The following is a 23,291-nucleotide window of genomic DNA, read 5'->3' on the forward strand; positions in this document are numbered from 1 at the left end:
CCAATTTACAAAATGAAAAAAGCTATTCTTACAGGAAAATATTTTCAAGAGGGGACAAGTGTTGGAAATTTGTTTTTAGAGAAATGCAAATTTTTAAAATATCAAGACAAAAGTGTACAGTGCCCAAAGATTTATTTTAATTCTATGAAAGTTTGTCAAATGAATGTTTTCTATTTTGTTATATCAGTAAATGAGCTTTTGATATAAAACGGAATTTTCTGATATTAGGAAACATGTTCTATCTTTTATATCTACAAATATAACTTCTATGCATAAAGAGTCGGGATGTTTGTATATCAGACACTGATTTCTTGATATAAGAGAATACGTTTTTTTAAATAAAAAAAAAACCAATATATATTTTCTTATATCAAAAAAAAAATGTTAAAAAATGCAGTTTTAGAACAACAAATGAATTAATGATATATCAGATGAAACAAATTTAACGACGCACTCGTACGATATAAAAAAACGTACAAGGTCTGTGATTCCGCTTAATGTAATCTCTTTCGTGTTCGTTCGTCAAACATTTGAGGTGTAAACATCGAAATCGACTAGTTTTTTTACTTATTTGCTCCGTCACATTTTAGGATGCATCGTTTGCAAACAGTGAAAATGGCCAAGCATTGAATGTAAAAGTATTATCCACGATTAAAACATTTAAAAAAAGTTCAAATGAAACAAGATTCGAGCACACATTAAAAGAATATAATCCAAGACCCACGCAAGAAAGAACAGGAAATAACCAAAATATTACATAAAAAAACAAAAGCAAATGAGTAACATAGACTCCCCCAAAAACTGGAAGCTTGTACCAGGAGCACTGGTAGGGTAAGCGCCGAGTTGCTCATAAATGTCAAATTCGGGGTAGAGGAAAGAGAAAAAGAAAACTATGACGTGTTAAATAAATCTGGTTTCATGGTGCAGATAGATACACCGTTACGATCCACGAATTCGTGATGGCAAAAATAGTCAGTAGTGATGACTTCAATCTTGTAGCAACACAACCCAGTTCCAGAAGCCTAATTGTGAGAAGTCGAGAACAGTACAAAAAGTCCGCGTAGGTAAGGAAATCAAGGGAACCAAAGTTATAGCGGTAATCAAAAGAATGTAATCCAAGGACAAAGACCAGACGTGGAAAACAGACATACACAACAAAGAACATAAAGTAACTAAAATCATACATACAAAGTAACAAAAGTAAACGAGCAACTCGGACTCCACTAAAAACTGGAAGCATGGACCAGGTGCACCGGTAGGGTAAGCGTCCTCTGCTTTTCTAGAAACACCCGCCGAGTTGCTCATAAAAAGTCAAGTCCGGGATAGACAAACGAGGAAAGGTGAACTATGACCCGTTGAAGCTGACAATACAGAATGAGAACCCATTGCTTGTGTTGCATAGTTTTGTTATGAGTTTTTTTCTTTACCATCGACCTCTAAGCGAAGGTCAAGATATTAGGTGGACTTAAAAGTGTCTACAGTGTCCTTTTACTCAAGTTCTTTGGGGTATATGCGATGTATAAAATCATCGAAACTATGATTGTTTTAGTAAGATATACATCATCTATAGCAGAAACTGAGGTAAAAGGTGTTCCTGCTTTTGGATCAAATAAAGTCATAAGTCTTGATGCTATAAATAAATAGAGGTGAGTGTTCATTCCAGTATGAAAACGAAACTAGAGTAATACTGTCCATTTTCCGAAAGTCGACGTTAATAAAATGTATTTTTTAACCTTTAAAATACGCTAATTGAATATTTTTCGATTGTCATGATTAACATTATAAAATAAAAATAAAACGCAATGCAAAATAACACTCATAACACTCAAATAATGTTTAACATTAAATATACTTCAAGATTTTCGTATATGATGATTAATTCAATTAATTAATTTTCTTGATACTTCCAAGTATTCATATAGAGGTCCAAGAAAATAATTCATTGCAAACTCTGCTAATGATGTCAGAGCATTTTTCGCCATATGAATAATATTGCTGTCTTTACTTATCCTTTTTACAACATTCCAAAGTTCTTGTTGGTCCATTAATATCTTCTCTACAGATTTCTTCAGACCTTCTTCGAGTAATGCTGTTTTTTCTTTATAAAAATCTTTATTCCTATCTGAGAGGTCTTGTAAATGTTTTTGAGATTCTTCCAACTTCCAAAGCCTGAACACATGCCCTTTTATTTCGATTTCTATATTAGCGACGTCTTTCCTTAGTTTCTCATCCATACCTTCAACATTCTTCACACAACTTTCAAGTAAAGCTACTTTTATCCTCATTAATTTTTGACAAATGTTTCATTTCGTTTTGAGATTCTTGTAATTCCGAAAGTTTTGCTGTATGTTCTCTCATAATATTTTCAACTCTTTCACCGAATACTCTCTTAGCAGTTTGTATCTCTTTGAATAGAATAGATAACTCTTCATGAGATTTTTGTAATTCACTTAACTTTATCATTAGTTCCTTAGCCTTTTTGCATGTCCTTTCAAGCGAATCATAACATATCTTCAGTCTACTTTCTAGTGAATCTATCATATATCTGTTCCTTTCTGATATATCTGATGACTGCTTAAGAAATCCCTTGAGCTCCTCAATATCGTCATTTAGGCCTTTAATGTTATTCAGAATTTCTTCTGTTCTGTAAACTGCAGGATGAAACAAAAACAAAGCCATGATACATCCAAGTAATAGAGTTACGAAGACGTCGTTCAAGTTGAGTAAATCATAACCAGTGCCGAGCAACTTATTTATTTGCCTTAAACAATAGCAATCAAGCATTGGATGTCGGTATATAATATTTGGATACTTATTGATGTAGGAATACATATTTCCTTTTGCTAAATCTTAAAGGTTCGACACTGTTATCTACGTTCCACAACAAATCGATCTCGTTATGTTATAGCCTATTTCATAAATATTTTATAAATATAAATGTCGATCTGTCTGTTGCCCAAAAGGGTTTTTCTCTGCTTTCAAAATTAATACCTCCATTATGAATTTGTTGCTGTTATGAGAAATAGTAATTATTAGAATTATTAGAAAAAACACATTTGATCCTAGCTACCATATGTTTTACCTTGCCTAAGACTTCCATTTGGACAAACCCTGATAAGCATTTGTCTGTTTACATTCAATAGTCCTTCACCTTACCGAAGGCCATGTGAGATATTGTCACCGCTTGGTGTCCTTCGTCGTCGTTAACAATTTTTAAAACTCTTCTTCTCTGAAACCACTTGACCAATTTGAACTAAACTTAATTTAAAAGTTCCTTAGGGTGTTCTGCACAGAACTGAAGCAGGAATTTTTGATCTGCCAAAAACCAAGGCCGCCTTTACTAAAAACGAAACAAAGGGTCAGACACACGTTTTTGCAAATATCTCCAAATTCTGATAGTGGATAAATGTTCACCATGCTTGGTTATATCTGTAGTCTAATTTTCGTGAAAATCTGTTTAGCTATGTTGGAGTTTTTGCCCTTTTTGACATTTTTTGCTATTTTTAATGTTATTTCATTCAAACCTCTTCTCTGAAACTACTTAGCTAACTTGGACCAGATATGTTATGAATGTACCTTGGGGTGTTCTGCATAGAACTGATATGTTTATTATTGATCCGTAGAAAACATGGCTGTCGTTACTAAAAATAGAACATATGGGTCAGACAAAAGTATTTCCCATGTATCTTGAAAATCGCTAGATTTAACTAAATTCTGACAAGGTTGAAGTGCTAAGCATGAGATCTCTCTGTGGTCAAATTTTCGTGTAAATCTGTTTAGCCATGTTCGAGTAATTGCCCTTTTTCATGTTTTTTTTAATGTACTTATTTCAAAAATTTTCTTCGCAAAAACTAATGAACAGAATTGAATAAAAATTGGTATGATTGTCATCACATATTTTGCATATATGGATGAACATTGTGCAAAGATAAATGAAGAATGTACTGATGATGATGTACGTTCAATGGGTAAAACTCATGTTATATGTAAATATCGAATTTCGCCAATGGGGGATGTGCACATTCTCCGACGGAGTCTAGCGACTACTATACCCGCTTTCACAGTTGGTGACGCATATAAAACTTGAAATAGATAATTTCTTGAATGAAATGTGTAAAGAGTTTTTGGGGGTATATAAATACAAACATACTAATCATAAACATTTCAAATTTCGGTATGCTGCACACAGGTTTAAAAAAATAAACTTTAATCTGCAATATTGGAATCAAATATTTTGGACTAAGATTAAGAAATAAATTGTGTACTAGATATACTCAAACCAAATGATTGAAAAGGGCAGCCAAATCCAGCACCGATGATTTCGATCAGATGATGTTAAAGGGTAAACATTATTGTAGCCCAATGTCTGATACAAGAAATGAAGCCTAAGTGGTTTAGCGAGTTTCTAATTTTGTGCTACTGCAAATTTCGGTTGATAATATGTATTTTGTTGTCCGTGGTCAGATAATTTTGACTACTGTGTGCATGCATATCTTCGGGATCCCTTGATTCACCAGCAGTGGCATTGACACGGTGGTTTTCAAATCTATATAGATAAGATGTTGAAATATAAGATCTATGTATACTATAGATAGAACAGGAAATGGATAGGTACCGACTAGACATCCTCGGAATTAGTGACGTCAGATGACTAATGAATGAAACATCAGTTTAAAAATTGTATCCTACCCAGGAAGAGAGGATGGGTTACATCAGGAAGGAGTTTTAGAGTTATGCTGTCAAAAGAGCCAAAAACATCTCTATTGGAATGGAAACCCATTAATAACAAACTATATATGTAAGATTGTACACCACAACTCTGTATATTCACCAACCAATGAAACCAAAGAAAAGACAATTTAGTTATTTTTGGAGCAATTGCAGGAGTTCATTAACGTCAATCCAAAACATGACACTTCGCTAGTGATAGGCCATCTTAATGCAAAGGTCGGCAGTGACAACAAAGGCCATGAGAGTGCAATGGGTAAACAAGGAATAGGAATGCGAAATGAAATAGAGAGAACTAAGCGGAGATGTGTGAAATATACAACTTGGTAATTACTGGTACATTATTTTACATAAGTCTAGAAACAAGATCTCTCGGATCTCACCTGATAGAAAGACCAAAAAACCTAATCGCCCATGTGTTCATTTCGAAGCAACATAGAACATCATGCCAAGGCAAAAGGGCAATGAGAGGACTGAACGCAAGCTGTGACGACGAACTCATAATCAGAATAAAGTTGAAAATACAGCAGCAACAGACAGAAATTAATAGAATGAAATGTGATACCACTGAACTCCAACAGCCAGAAAAAAAAGACGAGCATTCTCAATTGAGATCAAAAATAGGTTTCAAGTACTAGATGAAATTGATTCAGTAGGAGACATCAGGGAATTCATGCGAAAAGGCTACATCGCGACTTGACTTCAAAGACAATATATACTTGGAGTGAAAAAAAAGGACTAAAACGACGGAAAAGTAAAGAATCATGGACGCTTGTGGATTAAGGGGGCATTTGAAATATCATATCAACAGCAGCAGGTCAGAAAGATTGAAGAAAAACCTGTGAAGTACATATAGCAGAGAAAAAACCTGTGAAGTACATATAGCAGAGAAAAAAACCTGTGAAGTACATAAAGCAGAGAAAAAACCTGTGAAGTACATAAAGCAGAGAAAAAACAGAGAGGTAAATAGTAGCATGAAGAGCGATAGGAAAAACTGGACAGAAAAATGAATTAGAAACAGTTGCTAACAATGGTCAATGATGAGATTACAAGAGTGCTTAGTAATGAGAGAAAAGCAAAACCAACAGTGAAGGACGATAATGAAAAGAAACACTTTGAGAAAGTATTGAATCGCCCACAATCTGATAATCCACTAGTGGTTGAAAGTGTAGGTGACGTGATAGCTGAAAAAACTTAATGACAAATCAGGTGGTATTGACAGGATAACAACTTAAGTTTCAAAGGCAGACTCGGCAACAACAATAATATACAGAAAAACTCTTTACTGCTAAATGAAACCAAGAAAAAAATACCAGCTGTTTGGAGTAAAGGATTAATGTAAAGATTTCAAAGAAAGGCGATAGATAAGTATATGATAATTATAGAAGTATCACGCTTCTATCAGAATCCAAGACGGTATAAAGGAAAAACTGCGGGAGGAACAAGCAGGATTTAGGTGGGGAAGTGGCACAACCGAACTATAACAACTATTTACACTCAGAAACATCTTGGAGCACTGTACTGACTGGAATGCATCGTTGTTTATGATCTATGTTGACTTTGTGAATGCATTTAATTCCATCAAAAGAGATAGCTCTGGTCCATCATGAGGTCCTGTAGCATCCCAAAAAAGTTAAACAGGATGAAAAAACTACGAAGCTTTCAAATGAACAGTGTTAGTAGAGGGCGAAGAATCAGAATGATTCTGGGTCATGACAGGAGTGAAACAAGGCTGTGTTATGTCAGATTTTCTTATCCTTTTAGTCATTGACTTCATAATGAAAAGAACAACACAAAGCGAATCTGCAGTAATAAGGTAGAACTTCACAACAAAACTGGAAGATCTAGACTTTGCTAGCAGTCTGGTTCTGTTATAAAAATACAAGGATATACAAAGCAAGAGGCAAAGACTCCACATGAAAGAAAAGTTGGCCTCAAGATCAACACTAAGAAAACTAAGGTTATAAGATTAACTCCATCATCAAAGACCCAGTAAAAATATATGCCCAGGAATAAAGGAAATGTCGAAATATTCATTTACTCACAGGCAGCAGCAGGAGGTTGCGATGAAGACATTACACACAGATTAGGAAAAGCTTAAAAAACAATGCAGGCGGTTAAAAAATGAATTTCCTCAAAATTGTCTATCCAAACAAAGGTCAGATTATTCAACAGCTTGGTCGTGTCAGTCCTCACATGACTTACATATGGAAGCGAAACTTTGAAAACAAGAGAGCGAGACAAGAAGCTTGATACATCTCAGAACGGATGCCTGAGACAGGTAGTAAGGATAAAATGGTCAGAAAAAAATAACGAATGAAGAACTACACCATAGAATGTTGATGGATTAGGCATGAATTAAGAATGAACAACACCAGGGTATGTACAACAGCATTGGTGTGTCATCCTGAGGAAAAAAGACAGTTTGGTTTGATTTATGCAAATATGGCAGTACTGAATATCAAATTGTCTAATAAAACATAAGAAAGGTTCAATTTTGCTTCACAATCAACTTGTGAAGAAATCTTGGTAACCATATATCTAAAAAAAACTACTTCTAACAAAATCAAAATGTTTTACACCTGATTTATCTTTTTATATTCTACTATTTGTGCAAAGATATATTCCAATATATGTTCAGGATCTCTGGCATCAGCTGGTTTTCTCTTTGACATATTCACCATTTTCATTCTAGTTATATTTAATCTTTTTATTCTGACAAGATCTGTAACGATCAGGTTATATTAGATTAAATCAGGATTATGTAATAACATGATACTGCCAGGATGTAAAAAAAACTACAGACCTATCTCATTACTTAGCCTTATTTCAAAATGTATGGAGAGATGTGTATAAAAATATGTACATAACTTTTTAATACAAAATGAAATACTTACACCCAGTCAGTTGAGGTTTACCATGGGCCATTAACCAGCTTATGTGTATGCTTGGCGATATCGGGAAAGCTTAAGATAACGGGAAAGAAATAAGGGTTGTCTTTTGTGACATAAGCAAGACATTCCATCGCGTATGGAATAGAGATATCTTATTTAAACTCCAAAACTACGGTATTTGTGGGGATCTGCTACACTGGTTCGAAAATTGATTTTCCGGCGGGGAACAAAGGGTGGTTCTTAGTGGTGGTAGCTCTGACTGGACATCCATTGAAGCTGCTGTTGACAGGGCTCTATAATAGGACCATTGCTGTTTTTGTTATTTATTATTGGTATTGTACAAGGTGTTAATGCTTGTATTTAACTTTTTGCAGATGACACAAGCATTTATGTAACAGTAGACAATCCTGCAATCACTGCTGACATACTAAATAGAGATCTTAAACGATTCATAGCTGGTCGAATCAGTGGTTAGTTAAATTTAACCCGCAAAAGACAGAAACTATAACTATATCCCGTAAAACCGTTAAGCCAATACATCCCCCTATTTCTATGGATGGCCATAACATTCAAGAGGTTTACTTCTCATAAACATTTGGGCATTTATTTTTCAAGTTGACCATATTGGATATATTGTTAAAAAAGCTTTTTCTAGAGTACATTTTTTGCGTACGATGTGTTTTGTCCTTGACGGGTATGTCTTGGAGATAATGTACTTTTCTTATATATCAGACTATCCTTGAATATGTTGACGTCACTCAAATATCTAGTAAACAAGTTAGAGGCAAAAGTTATGTGCATTATCACGGATGGACCAATATTAACGTCATTAGGAAAACTTTATCAAGATCCCAACCCACTTTCGACCAGATGGGACAACATCGCAACTTATTTTGTTATATACGATTATAAACAAGGATTTATTTATGTGACCTTGTTCCTAGTTCAGTAGGTGATCGACAGGGTCATTTAACTCGTTAAGTTCATAACATTGTTGTTTTTTGTACACGCACAAAATTGTACTCTGAATACTTTCTGCCTGCGACTACCGCCTGTGGAATAGTTTGCCATTGGATACTCGAATGTCTGGTTCATTAAGCATATTCAAAAGTAAACTAGAGACGCACAAAATAGCATGTCCAAAATATTATTATACAGAGACCAGACACCACAAGGACAGACTCTACATGCAAGGCTTGGCATGAACAGCAGCTCCCTTAACTTGCATCTGTTCCTACAATATCTTGTAGACTCTTAATATTGTTCTTATGGTCATGTCGAATCAAAATATCATTTTCTTTTTCGGTTCTTTCCAACATGATTATATCTTTTTTTATATTTAATTTCTTCTTATTTTCAATATCTATAGTATATTCCCATATAAATACATGTACATGTATGCCTGTTGTTTGTTTAAGGAAATAGATTAATAAAAACTTAGTGCTTCGTCCAGTCTCTATTTTACCAATTGTTAGCAAAACTATATGGAAAGACATGTTTTCAATACTTTCTACAATTATTTGTCAGAAAACAATCTTAAAACTACATGTCTGTCTGGGTTTAGACCAAAATACTCATGTGAACCTGCTTTGAATTATCTCATAGATGGATAAAATACGTACTTTGCTACAATCAAACGATTATTGAAATAATGAACCATTTGTTATGTTTTGAAAAGAAAAATCGAATTCATTTAAGAGATTTCTGAGGATTTAGAAAACCTGAGTGGGCTCGTAAACGATTTGAAAAAATATGTTAAATGCCATAAGGATAAAATAGATGTTACAAAAAGTGAGTACCAACATTTTTTATTTGTAATGGACAAAATGAAATTCGTTAATGTTAAATTGGAAGAGGACGTTGCCATAGATAAACGGACAGTTGTTTTTATTATTATTATTATTATTTTTGTATTTATTATTTTTTTTAGATTGTTTGTTTGTTTGTTGGGGTTTAACGTCCGAGCAGCAATATTTCAGCTATATTGATAGACAAATATTGATTGCCACTGGAAATAGGGAGAGATGGGTAGGGTCGGGCAATTTAGCCTCCTGTGGCGGAGCCCTATGGTTCCTACTCCGGGAGAATACCACAGTAGGATTCTTTAACGTGCGAGGAACGTGGCATCTTTCCCAACACGGTGCACCACTATGGTTTGCGGTCAGGTTTTCCGTATTAAAGCCTGACAACCCCAGCATGTAACACGCCAGGGGTACCCCATTCCACCACCTGGGGGACACATCCCAGTTGCTCTGTGGACAGAGCGCCCTAGCCCCTAGCTAGGGTTCTGGGCACTATTTAGTCGCCTTTTAAGATAAGCTTAGCGCTGCTGCAGGCCTATTCTTTTAACACCCGGACCTGCACGGGGCTGTTTTTTTTTAAGATGATGTTATACATATGGTAGCAGACATTCGGGGAACAAAGTACGTTTTAAGAATACTTGGAAAATACTTTAATGACAAAAAGACGCCACTGATAACAAACTTACTTTTCTTGAAGATGGAAATAAAGATTCGATTCTTGTAGAACAAGTCAACGTCTGGAATAAAATTAGAAATCTTCAAAACACGTTTGCAAGAAAGTTTAACGTAAGACAGGATAGTTTTGTGGTGCACATGGTAGAAAAGGCAAAATCTGCTCTAGCCGATTTCGCAGTCAGTTTCTTTCTTGGTCCGTTATACAGATTCTTAACATCCGCCAGAAAATACTGTTTTATAGGAGAGAACAATTAGTAATTACAGATTGTAAATTTCCAATTACTAGTACTCCATTTTGGCTCGTTTATATGTGCAAAGGATACGTGGATAGGGATATGCTGACCTCCGATCAGTTCATAACCTTAAAACTTCTACGCCACCATAATCTGATTGACTGTGGTTGAGTGTCTTTGTCCACCATTAAAACAGACAACCATATAACATATATAATCTCGTTTTTCTATAACAAATGGTTGTTGTCCTAGATTTAAAAGTGAAACTAAAAACTAAAAAAGTAACGGTCATTCCTAGATACAAAATATAAAATTAAAAAATCACTGCAAAATGATTTCTTTTTATATTTACGCAGAATTAAAGTATGAATATTATGTTAAAATTATATCGTATGTATAAAATTCATTACTTGATTGTATGTTCTGAACAACATTTTATATGAAGTATAAAACTTAATTTACACCTTTGAAGGTATTTTGTAAAGATTGGGCTATAGCATGTGTACATTTTGTAAAGGTTGGGCTTTAGCATGTGTACATTTTGTAAAGGTTAGGCTATAGCATGTGTACATTTTGTATAGGTTGGGCTATAGCATGTGTACATTTTGTATAGGTTGGGCTATAGCATGTGTACATTTTGTATAGGTTGGGCTATAGCATGTGTACATTTTGTATAGGTTGGGCTTTAGCATGTGTACATTTTGTTATGTTTAGTGATTGTTAAAGCCATCTAGCGAAATCAGTTATTTGTGATAGATTGAAAGAGTAATCAAGGGAAGATTCCAGCAGAAATCAAAAGAAATCCAAGGATAAACACCTAACAAAGAGGCGAACAGGAAATTTTAAATGCATTTAATACATATTGTGAAAACTGGAGGCTCAAAATTAATATTGAAAAAAACAAAAAATATGATTTTTTCATGCTGTAGACAGAGTCAAAATCTAAAGTTTTATATCAATGGATCAGATTTGGAAACTGCAAATGAGTTTAATTACCTAGAAATTTTATTAAACAGGACAGGAAACTGCAGTAAAGCTATTAAAAAGCAGGAAGAAGAGGCTAGAAAAGTAATGTATGAATTTCTAAATAGAGGAAGAACACATAATTTGTCCATTGAGTATCAAATCGACACCTTTTCAATAAAATAGTTAAACCTATTTTACTATATGGGACTGAAATATAGGGTTTTAGCAAATCAATATCATGCCTAGTAAAGGTTCAACTAAGGGTTTGCAAACTCTTACTCAAATTAAAATCATCAACATCCAACTATATTATATAAGATGAACTTGGCATAATGCCAGTGAATGTTGATATCAAAGTAGGAATGATATCTTTTTGGACGCATCTACTAAATGGGCAAGAAGAAAAACATTCGCGTATTTCCTACAATGTTTTATTCAAATTATATATGGAAAACAATTGTGAGTTTTCCTGGTTAAAAAATATAAAGAAAGTATTGGACGATACTGGTTACTCATATAAATGGTTATACCAAGAAGTTTTTAAAACCGACTGGTTAATAGCTGCATTAAAAACAAAATTGAAAGACCAAATTATTCATGGGTGGCATGCTATGATCCGAAATTCCCCATAAGCGATAAATTATAAGTTATTGTATGTAAAACAGAATTCAAATTTGAAAATTATTTAACAATTCTTGAAGACAAGGATTTATTCGCTCTTTGCGCTTTCAGAACCACAAATCACAAATTGCCAATCGAGACAGAGCGATGGAACGGGATCGCAAGAGGTAAACGAATCTGTGATAAGTGTAATGACTCGAAAATTGAAGGCGAATTTCTTTTCATTATTGAGTGCCCCTTTTTCAGTAGAAAAAGAAACAAACTTATTAATAAAAGTCTGTCAACACGGCCTCACATTTTAAAATACCGACAAATAATGTGTTCCCAAAATAGAATAAGCTTGGAAAGACTATGTAGATTTATAAAATGCATAAAAAACATATTTTCTCTAGGCTTACCTTTTAACCTTCTTACGAAGTAAATGTCTTCCTGGAATATAAATGGGTGAGTGTGTGTGTGTATGTGTTAAAGCCCAAAACCACCCGTTGGTCTTCAATAAACGACGATGAAACCCTCACACCTCAGGACAGGCTGCAGCTGGCACCAGAACATCATTATACACAGGTACTGTAAAAGAGTTGCCCCTATCTACTCATTTAACATAAAAATAAACTAAAGGTGAAAACGAATTACACAATTCAACACACCTAAGAATCTGTTCAAAAAGGCCGGAGTCTCTTATTATATATTACAACGCAAGTAAAGAAACCGACTATAAATTACAAAAAAAAGAAACCGAATATGAATTACAAAAAAAAAAAAAACCAGAATTCGGCCCCTAATTGCACCACAACGTAAAAACTCTTTGAATATTGCACTACATCGAATCTAGACTGTTTTAGTATTCAATACGTTACTGCTCCAAAAGCAGTTCACTGCAACTGTAGTGACAGATTATTTCTAATACTGGTAGTGGCATTCTTCAATATGTTCTGAGCTAGCTTTCAATAACTGCGAGCATTCTTAAAGAGGATATATCATTTTATCTGTACGGTTTATATTGAGGTAATATGGACGTACTTTTGAGTAAATTTTATGGTGTGTTTGTATGTTGTTTCACTTCAGTTTTGACCTTACATTATAAGGGAGGTAATTAAGGCCTTATAAAACTACTTTTCACCCCACCATAAATAGTGTGTACCTGTCCACCAGATGTTGGTCATTAAAGTGTCTTTGTGTTTGTTATATCATTTTTAGTTTGATATTAAAGAATTTACACTTTTGGTGATCTCTGAAATATTTACTATTTTGGATTTAAGTTATATACTGGTGCATTTGTTGAGTTTCACCATATCTGTTCTTTTCTATGCTTTATAAAGTATTGATACTTTTTATTATATGTTATAGGTCATTAGAAAAATGTCTTCTAATTTCAGATATTATTACAATATTGTGAATCCACACTTAGATGTTGTACAATATTTCCCCAAACCCTGGACATCTGGACTGCATTTCACAAAAAAAATTAAAAGTCTGTTGACTATTAATTTACTAGTTACTTTGATTAAACCTAAACAAGATTAAAGATAATCAAATCATTAAGGAGTCTTTAAGTGTTGATTGAGCTTTATGCAGCCTCTGCCTGGCATTTGACTAAATGAAAACCAAGTCCTCAGTAATAAATTATTTTTATTTACATTCAGATCTCAGTATAAAACAAGATAATAAAGATCTACATGTTCACAATCTGTAGTAAAATCTACATCAAAGTCTTACAGATCAACAACATAACAACTGATATGTTATCAGTAATAAAAGTCTAATATTTCAGAATATTATTGGACGGATTCTGATTTTCAAAATTATATCATTACAATGGAAACTAAAGAAGTAATAATATATCTTAAAGTTTAATTAATCTTTTTTCTTAATTTTTAATATAACTATGGTAACTGAAATATTTTAGTATACCCAAGAGCCCCCTATTTGAAAAAGACCCAAATTTGAATTGGGTATAACAAAAAAAAACCAACACAGTATTTTGATCGAAAAGGTGCAAGGCATTGGTAATGTATTTGTTCATATGACCTGAAGACCACTTAATCAGAATCTACAACACATAGCTGTAGAACACTGTGGTGAAAAAAGTTAAGTTTATGTTCATTTTCTAATCAAATCCTCCTCCTCTAAATTGTGCAGTGTCATAATCTTGTTCCTGAAAAAAGACAAAAAAACACCAAATTAGATAAAGATGCAAATTATTCATAAATTTTAATCTACCAATTTGTGTTTGAAACTCAATACCTAAACAATGCCTAAAGGTGCAATAGGAAATAAATTTTCAAACCTATCATTAAGAACAACGCAGCAGAGTATAACTCCAAATAATGCATACTTTAATGCAAAGATGGCAGTACTGTGAATATCAAAATTGTCTTATAAAATATAAGAAAGGTTGAATTTTGCTTCACAATCAACTTGTGAAGAAATCTTGGTAACCAGATATCCAAAAAGAATAAAAAAATTTTATACCTGATTTATCTTTTTATATTCTACTACTTGTGCAAAGATATATTCCAATATATGTTTAGCATCTCTGGCATCAGCTGGTAATTTAGTAGCCACTCCTAAAATATCACCACACTCTCTCGTGTAATACTCCAAATCTTCATCAGTACCTGTGTAAAATGGGTAAACATGACATTAAAAATTCATCGCAGATTTGCAACACATTCTGATTGATGATAGCACATTCAAAGCAATACTTAAAAGTGTTTGAAACAAATCAAATTCACTGGTATCATTTACTAATATTTGAAAGTATACAACTCCCTTCCCATATGTCCAAGTAATCTTTCAAATTAAAAATTGTAAAAATCATTCATAATCATTGACATGATCAATGGCTTATTCTTTTAACTTAAAATATGTTCTTGTAGTTGTCCCATTCTTTTTAAACTTTTGGTTAACTTACTCATTTTCTATGTAGTTAGCATTGAAGAAAAAAGGGAAAAAACTTACATTTATTTGTTTGCTGAGCCAGTCTAACTTTTTCTGAAGAAAATTGTTCATCCAGATCAAACAGATCTAAACAAGGGGGAGGTAACTCTCTAAACTGAGGAGGAAACACCTGAAAGTACAATATGATATTATTTCATTAAATTCAACATAAAAATTTTGACTACTTATAGTGACAAAAGAGGTAATGCTTATACACAATTTAAAACATGCATTGTAAGCTTTACTGCATAGGAAACTGCAACACATGTTTATCATATGCTTTGAAAACACCTGGAAAAATATGTTTCTCATTTATTTTTCATGTTTAAGACCACCATGATAAACATACGAAAAAACATATGTTTAAGACCAACAGACAATTCAGGAAAAAAGGTAAATAAAAATCAAATGGTAATTATATGTCTTCCATAGAATTTAATACATGAAAAAGAAATGGTTTTCATATTATTTAGCAGTTTTTTTTTTGTTCATGTGATTTTATAGGAACAAAAACATTAATTTCTAAGTTGGTTCTAAACATATATTTCCATATGTTTTAAAACATATGGTGCAATTTTTCCGGTGTAGTACAGTTTAATCTTTTTATTTTGACAAGATCTCTAACAGCCATATAATGTTTCAGGGATTTTTACAGTTCTTTTTTCAAGTGGTTAAAACCAATAAAAAGACCCATACTGATGAGATGAAGTTAATGGCCAACTATGTTCTGTTGAAATAACAATGTCATATTTCAAAAGGCAGTGTCCGGAAAATACTGACAAAATGTTGGCAATGTATAAAACTTACAGCAGGGTTCAGTGGTGGTAATGGTGTTTCAAACTGTGGTGTTATCAGTGTCAAAGAATCATGTTTGACATTCAATTGTTCATATGCCCTGTAATCACAATATAAACAGAAAATTAAACAATTAATACATATATATCGTATTTTGGTGTGTATAATGCACACATATCGTATTTTGGTGCGTATAATGCACACATATTTAAATAGAAATCATTTCCAGAGCATGGAGGAGTGTATTATGCATCCATATATAAAAATTGGCCACAAAATAAAATATTTTCGTATGAACCAGAAGTGAAATGTTTATTTTATCATCAAGTAAATCATTAAGTATCGAAATTTGAATGATCTTTTCTTCAAATCATGTTCAAATGTCTTAATATAATGTTTCAAAGGTTGTACAATATTTCTTTCTTATAAAACACAGAGATTACATGAAATAACTAAATACCAAAAAGAAACAGTCCTATTTTGTCAAACCCTCCTTATCAAATGCTTTTGGTGCTGAAAATGTTTTTTTTAAACTTATTATGATTGTTTCTTACACTATTCTTCCTTAAAAGTATGTTTTAAAATGAAAAATTGTGAACTTTGAGTTACAATCCAAACTGGAAATGTCTGATTTTCCCAACTTTTGATTTTGTTTTATAAGCCATTTCATACATCCTGTGTCAATTTTTTCATGTTTCAAAATCAAAATTATCCTACTTATGTAGCTACTGATCTTTACATGATGTTTTAGTGTGAATATAAGTTTATTTCCTTCACATTTTTGTAGGAAATACCGCATCAAGGTAAATAAATTGACCGATCAAGTGCAAAAATTGATCTTTCGTCTTACAAAATTCTACTGCAAACTAAATCTAAAAAAACTTTTTTCACTCATTTTGACCCTCAAAATTGCTATACATACAACACATAAATGTGTATTATACACACCAAAATATGGTATATATTGATTTGTAAACATATCCCTATAGAAAAAAAAATCTTTTTTTTTCAGTTCTTTTTTTCAGTTATACTTGTGAAAAAAAAACTTGATCTCACAAACAAGAAAGACATGTTTTGTCTATTTAACAGAACTTGTATAAAGTTCTCTATATTTCAGTAATCAAAACAAATATATTAAAATAATTATCGACCAAATTTTATTCTGAATTTACATGTAAGACAAAAAACATGCACAATTTAATTGTAAAAGGCTAAAAATGACAGACTTACTTAATAGCTTTGGGCACTAAACTTGTGTCTAATTTAAATAAAGAGTTGTCAAACAAGGCAGTTATGTCCCTTGGTACTTCATCACTTTCTTGTAAACATGTCTTCAGTTTACCTGCTAATGTGGCAATGTCTGGTAACTGATTATAGTCTGATACCTGAACAAAAATATACAGGCTTTATAAAAACACAAAATACAATACTTCAAACATTAAAAGCCAATTCAGTCTGTTTTTATTATCAATACAGAACTTACATTAACGAGAGAAGTAAAATAAAAGAAATATGTGGTACTACTAGAATTATAACAAAAAATTGAGTGTTGCTCGATTTATTTAAGGTCTGTCTGTCTGTCAACTGTGTGTATGCCCAGTGTTTAATAATATTGCATTGTAGATCTGGATGAAAAATATTGGTGATCAGTACTAATATTCCATTCTGAACAATAAAATACAAATAACTGTCCTGTACAGCTTAAAATTATACTTCAAGATTTTTATTTGTTTACTTTCTTAGATACAACTGCTGGTCCATATAACATCATATGGACCACCTCGCTTTCAAATAAAGAACATGACCTTGTAATGTCAGAAGTTGAGTATGTTTTTTCTTCCACACAAATGATCCAAAGTATTAAATCTACATATAAAAACTATGATAAAGTAAATAGTAAATGATCCTTCGGGTCAAATTACAATATATGGACCTGTTGGTTGCCCCAAAAAATTCATTGGACCTCAGCTGTGCTTCGATCCACATAATTTTTTTTGGGAGCGACACAACTGGTCCATATTATGCCATATGACCCTCAGCATCATGAACAACTTGCTAATTCACCTATACTGAATAGTCATAACTAGACCTGGTCTGTTCTACCTAACTATAAACATATCAATCTTCATAGTGTACCAATTTGTTTTTTTTTTTTTTTTTTGGGGGGGGGGGGGGTGGGGCCCGCAATTTTTGCTATGAAAAAATAATACCAACAAATTTATTTTTAAACAATATGAAACACCTATCTTTTTATTCACTGCAAAAATTGAAACCCATGAATATGTTAACAGTATTTGATGGAATGTTCCACAATCAGTCGACCACTGATGGGTCATGCCCAATCACTCTAAGGTATGGACCAGTATCAGATATATTATTAAAAAAATAGGGCATTAAGTGATACCCCGCAACATAATGGTGACAAAAAAGGGGATGGCAAAATATTCAAAATTGCCTTACTTGAAAACTGCAGTTTGGATTTTGCTGAAAATTTACATTACTTGTATTCTATGGTACTTAATACCTGTGCAAAGATTTTAAAAAAATCATTGTTCCGTTCTCAGGTAGATCATTTGGAAGCCGCTGGGGGGCTACCATGAAATTCTTTGAAGGGTATCACGTACAGTACAGCTCGCAGCATAGTCTAATAAATGCCAGGTATAGGAGAGTTCGCCAATCTCATTAGTGATGTCATATTCACTAATTTGCATATCATTAAGTGTCAAATTGGTTGGCAAATAAACAAATGAATAAACAATTGAAAAGTTCATGATTAGAATCCCAATTTTCAAAACGTTATAACTTTGTTATTTTATATCCAATTTTGGTTCTGTGAAATGTTTCATTTAGATAAAATAAATTCATATTTTATATGTGGATTTATAAATCTTTTACTTGAAAAATAAACTTGTAATGATATTTATTTGTAAACCTCTATTTTCATATAAAGTCTAATTACTGAATATTTGTTTAAAAACTAAAATGGATAAAAAGAATTTTATTTGCAATTTTGGGAACCAAAAGAATTTTTCAATTACCTTAAAAAATGAAAAAGTTATGATGATTTAAAGTTGATGCCCCATGCCACTCAATGGATTTTTTGCCAACCAAAACCAAATCACAGGTAAGTGATGACATCACGAAGAACTCTCCTATATCTGGCATACCTGGCACAACTCCTAGAAGTTTATCTCTGTTATTTCTAAGACACAACTCATTAATTAATTGAAAGTAAGTTTTTTGTATCTCTGGTAAATTTTACCTCTTCACCTGGACAGGTACAAGTAGCTAAGTTATATAGGTATTTAGTGAAGTATTGAGTTATAATTAGTATTTTATGACACTAAACACTTGAGGTAATTAATTTGATGGTTAATCATAATAAGAGCAACAACAAAATTGAAAATTTTTAGTCTTAAATCTATCATTCAACAGATTGATTATTGCTTTAATAAAATAATGCATAAAATGCAAAAAGTAGTTATTTTCCTTTTCCTCAAATGCAGAAAAATGCTTTCATTTATTCAATTCCAAAGGGGAAAAGTAAAAAGTGAGTTCAAAAGTTACAAATACCACAGTTTGGGTTTTCTAATTTGTACTCAAAACGAACTTGAAAAAGTAGATTAGAAAAAAAATTTATAAAATATAATGAACACAAAAGAAAAATAAAAATACAAGTAAATGAAGGCAAATGCATCAGTGTAAGGTTTTCAAATTCAGAGAGTTTTGACATATATTATTTTTTGCTTTTTTTAAATGGGCATTTGGTGAACTGATTGAAGGATTGGCCAAAGATTTTAAAGAATTTTTTCGCAAAACTTGAAAAGTGGTTGACTACACTTACATAAGTGTCTATCTGATAATTGACAATAAGTACATGATATTTTTTAACACTTGAAGTACAGCAAATCTTTTTTCTTTTCAAGAGTTAAGATTTAGATTTTTTTTTAAAGCAGTTTAAGAATTTTTTTATATAAAAATGCAGTATTAAAAGATAATTTAATAGTGGGTACACAATAAAGTAAAATAAACTGATAGATTTATAAAGTAGTAGCACCTGTTGTGCAAAGTTTTTAATTTGCCCTCAGATTCATTCTGAGTAACCAGTGCCAATTACTTACAATTACAGGACAGAATCTGAATTTTTCATACAATTTCAACTAGTTAATTTAATCATATATTTAAAATCTACATAGTTTTGTTTATTGCAATAAAACTGGTAAGAAAAATCTTAAATTTGTTATATAAAAAATAAAAACTGTGCTTAAGATTTCATTTCTTGATTTTTGTTAAATTTTAGCATCCAAATATAACAATATAATGAGAATAGGTATGGTGTATATTGTTCAGGTCTCAAGGTTTAATCATAAAATGTAAGGTTTCCAAGTCATGTTAATTAGAAGCCAAAAGCAATAAATACCTGGCAATGGATGCCAGGTATGAGGTGTGCCAGGTATTTTTCAGACTATGCTGCGAGCTGTACTGTAATACCTCTCCACTTCAGATATAAACAGGATATAAACTCTATCAAATGTTCTGACTCTTTTAGTAAATATTCTCAGATGATTAAAACTATTATATGTCAACTAACCTCTGGATCATCAGCATCAATTGGGTTTAATCTGATATCATCTGTGGTTAAAAATCTCACTATCACATCCTGCAAAAAAAACTATTAGTTAAAAATTGTAAAATAAGTATGATTTGTGAAATAGTCTATAACTTATTTTACACATCTGAAAACAAAATTAATGAAAAGCAAATACAACTATTTAAATAATGGTGAAATTAACCTTTGACCCACTGACCTTAAGATTAATAGCACTCTTACTTGCCACTTAAGCATTTACTGTGAAAGTACTATTGTTCGTGGGGTACCAATTTTTGTGGTTTTCATGGGTAGGCCGAACAACAAAATTTGGTTCCCAACGAAAAGGAGAATTCCATTGATGTTTATACTGAAAACCTCAAAACCATGAATTGAAGAATCCACAATCTTGTGTCAAATCTAATGAAAATGACAAAAACATAGGATGAAAGGTCAGAATGTTATACCCAGTCTAAAGATAATAAAAACACTTTACCAAAATTCTTGAATTTTCTTCTTTGTCTATATACTGATCATGAAACATATGTGTAGAGCCCAAAACAACCATCTTTCCTCTGCCCTGTTGATAACAAAATAAGATAATATTATTAGTGGTTATACAAGAAGAATTTTCTTCTTAAACAAAGTTTTTTTTGTTCTAAAACATTTAAAGGAAATATAACTTGAGCTAACACATTCTAAAGAAATCATCAAACAATTTAATACATTTCATTTAATGTTTTCATTTACATTTTGAAGTTCATCATATTCGTAAGAATATTCAGATCGATAATTTTGAAAAATATAAATGAAGTGGGTAATATATTTCAAATCATAAACAATGACACTGTCAAAACTATCTGAGTATCTTCATTCTAGTGGTCTGTTTTAGATTTTAGACAAGTCATAAACTTGTACAATGTGACTGCACCAGGTAATACATGTAGTTAGGATCGTTATCTATATTACATATAAATCAAATCATTACAGTTTGACCATGTAACTGGTTGTAACCATACCTGTTATTGACCATGTAACTGGTTGTAACCACCTGTTATTGACTATGTAACTGGTTGTAACCATACCTGTCATTGACCATGTAACTGGTTGTAACCATACCTGGTATTGACCATGTAACTGGTTGTAACCAGCTGATATTGACCATGTAACTGGTTGTAACCATACCTGTTATTGACCATGTAACTGGTTGTAACCATACCTGTTACTGACCATGTAACTGTTTGTAACCACCTGTTACTGACCATGTAACTGGTTGTAACCATACCTGTTATTGACCATGTAACTGGTTGTAACAATACCTGTTATTGACCATGTAACTGGTTGTAACCACCTGTTATTGACCATGTACCTGGTTGTAACCATACCTGTCATTGACCATGTAACTGGTTGTAACCATACCTGGTATTGACCATGTAACTGGTTGTAACCACCTGTTATTGACCATGTACCTGGTTGTAACCATACCTGTCATTGACCATGTAACTGGTTGTAACCATACCTGGTATTGACCATGTAACTGGTTGTAACCAGCTGTTATTGACCATGTAACTGGTTGTAACCATACCTGTTATTGACCATGTAACTGGTTGTAACCACACCTGTTATTGGCCATGTAACTGGTTGTAACCATACCTGTTATTGACCATGTAACTGGTTGTAACCATACCTGTTATTGACCATGTAACTAGTTGTAACCATACCTGTTATTGACCATGTAACTGGTTGTAACCATACCTGTTATTGACCATGTAACTGGTTGAAACCACCTGTTGTTGACCATGTAACTGGTTGTAACCATACGTCATTGACCATGTAACTGGTTGTAACCATACCTGGTATTGACCATGTAACTGGTTGTAACCAGCTGTTATTGACCATGTAACTGGTTGTAACCATACCTGTTATAGGGGTTACAAATGTTGATATATTGGATTTTGCACACATTTCTTGCCATATTTGTGATCAACAATAAGATATCTCACCTTAGAATTATAAAAAGCACAGACAGGTCTATTGAGAGGAAAAGAAACACTCCCTGTTGATAACACTCCAACTGATGGCTTCATTACATTTAGGGTTGCTCCATAGGGGTAGAGGAATGATAAAGCTCTGAAATGAAATAATTACTAATAAGAATTCACAATTTATCAATAAATTAAAGAAACCTGTCACATAGACCATTAAATGAATGTAAATATTGCATATATATAAAATAAAAAAAGACCTATTACTTGTCTAGACCAGTGTCATTGTCATATATTTGTCAGCACAAAAAAAGTCTTCAATATAGGCATCACAATATTAGTGTGGGTACACACAAATTACCTAAAGTATATATGTATGAAAGTATGTGATGTTGAAAAAAAAAGGAAGTTCAACAGATGAAAATTCAAATGTCACCATATGTTGAAGGTGTACATCTTCACATCTTCAATATGTATATAAACACTGTGCAAAGTTACTGAATAATATCAGTTCAATACTTTTCATTTCAAGAGAAGACTGCTAAACTAAATATCCTATCCAAACAAACTGGGCTTCACAACAGTTCCAAAAGACCATGGTGATGACTTCAATGCACAAGCAGAAACTCTCATCTTAAATGGAGAGTCTCTAGAGGCAGTAGATGACATTTTAATTACATGACAAGTATTCTAAGTAAAGATAAGGGAACTGGAAAAAGACACAAAAGCAAGGCTCAATAAAGCATGTTCATTATTTGCCCGACTTCAGTCCATCTGGAAGTCAAACAACTATGGTTTGAAGACCTAACTCCAACTTTACAACAGTAATGTCAAATCAGTCTTCCTGTAAGGGTCAGAATGCTGGTATGTTATTGACAGTGATATTAGATAAGTTGAGGCATTAACAACAACTGCCTTAGAAAAATAAATCTTACTTTCTTCTGGCCAAACAAGATCAGTAACAAAGTCCTGCATTAGAAATAAAAAAAAGAAGAATGAGAAGGCTTGGACATGTGATGATAATGTCCCTGAGCAGGACACAGAAGATAGCACTTCCCTAGACA

The 23,291-nt window shown here is 32.6% G+C and overlaps 2 protein-coding genes across 4 annotated transcripts in view; both read right to left on the reverse strand.

The window, feature by feature from the left end:
• Positions 1-1,722: 1,722 nt before the first annotated feature.
• On the reverse strand, positions 1,723-3,860 carry LOC148629891 (uncharacterized). Its single transcript, XM_088559299.1, has 2 exons — positions 3,083-3,860; positions 1,723-2,651 (listed from the first exon to the last, which is right to left on the reverse strand). The coding sequence occupies exons 1-2, from the start codon at positions 3,120-3,122 to the stop codon at positions 2,260-2,262; spliced, it is 432 nt and encodes a 143-aa protein (XP_088415425.1). The 5' UTR covers positions 3,123-3,860; the 3' UTR covers positions 1,723-2,259.
• Positions 3,861-13,535: 9,675 nt separating this feature from the next.
• LOC148629892 (intraflagellar transport protein 52 homolog) overlaps positions 13,536-23,291 on the reverse strand; it is a 33,406-nt gene continuing 23,650 nt past the window's right edge. For all 3 annotated transcript variants that reach the window (XM_088559358.1, XM_088559367.1, XM_088559375.1), the window contains exons 7-14: positions 22,246-22,372; positions 20,739-20,822; positions 20,246-20,314; positions 16,885-17,039; positions 15,667-15,754; positions 14,881-14,989; positions 14,392-14,537; positions 13,536-14,074 (exon numbers count right to left, since the gene is read on the reverse strand). In XM_088559358.1, the coding sequence (XP_088415484.1) occupies positions 14,027-14,074; positions 14,392-14,537; positions 14,881-14,989; positions 15,667-15,754; positions 16,885-17,039; positions 20,246-20,314; positions 20,739-20,822; positions 22,246-22,372 (826 nt within the window). In that variant the 3' untranslated portion in view covers positions 13,536-14,026. The remainder of the gene's footprint in view (positions 14,075-14,391; positions 14,538-14,880; positions 14,990-15,666; positions 15,755-16,884; positions 17,040-20,245; positions 20,315-20,738; positions 20,823-22,245; positions 22,373-23,291) is intronic.

The sequence above is a fragment of the Perna viridis genome, chromosome 1 (genome assembly GCF_037379345.1).
Source record: "Perna viridis isolate PV_CMFRI_1.1 ecotype Kerala chromosome 1, ASM3737934v1, whole genome shotgun sequence".
Lineage (NCBI taxonomy): Eukaryota > Metazoa > Mollusca > Bivalvia > Mytilida > Mytilidae > Perna > Perna viridis.

Excerpts from the sequence above, each read along its gene's own strand:
- LOC148629891 (XM_088559299.1), bottom strand. The coding sequence starts at position 3,122 with ATGCTTATCAGGGTTTGTCCAAATGGAAGTCTTAGGCAAG. Across the intron at positions 2,652-3,082 it reads AAATGGAAGTCTTAGGCAAG|TTTACAGAACAGAAGAAATT; the intron begins GTAAAACATATG and ends TTCATCCTGCAG.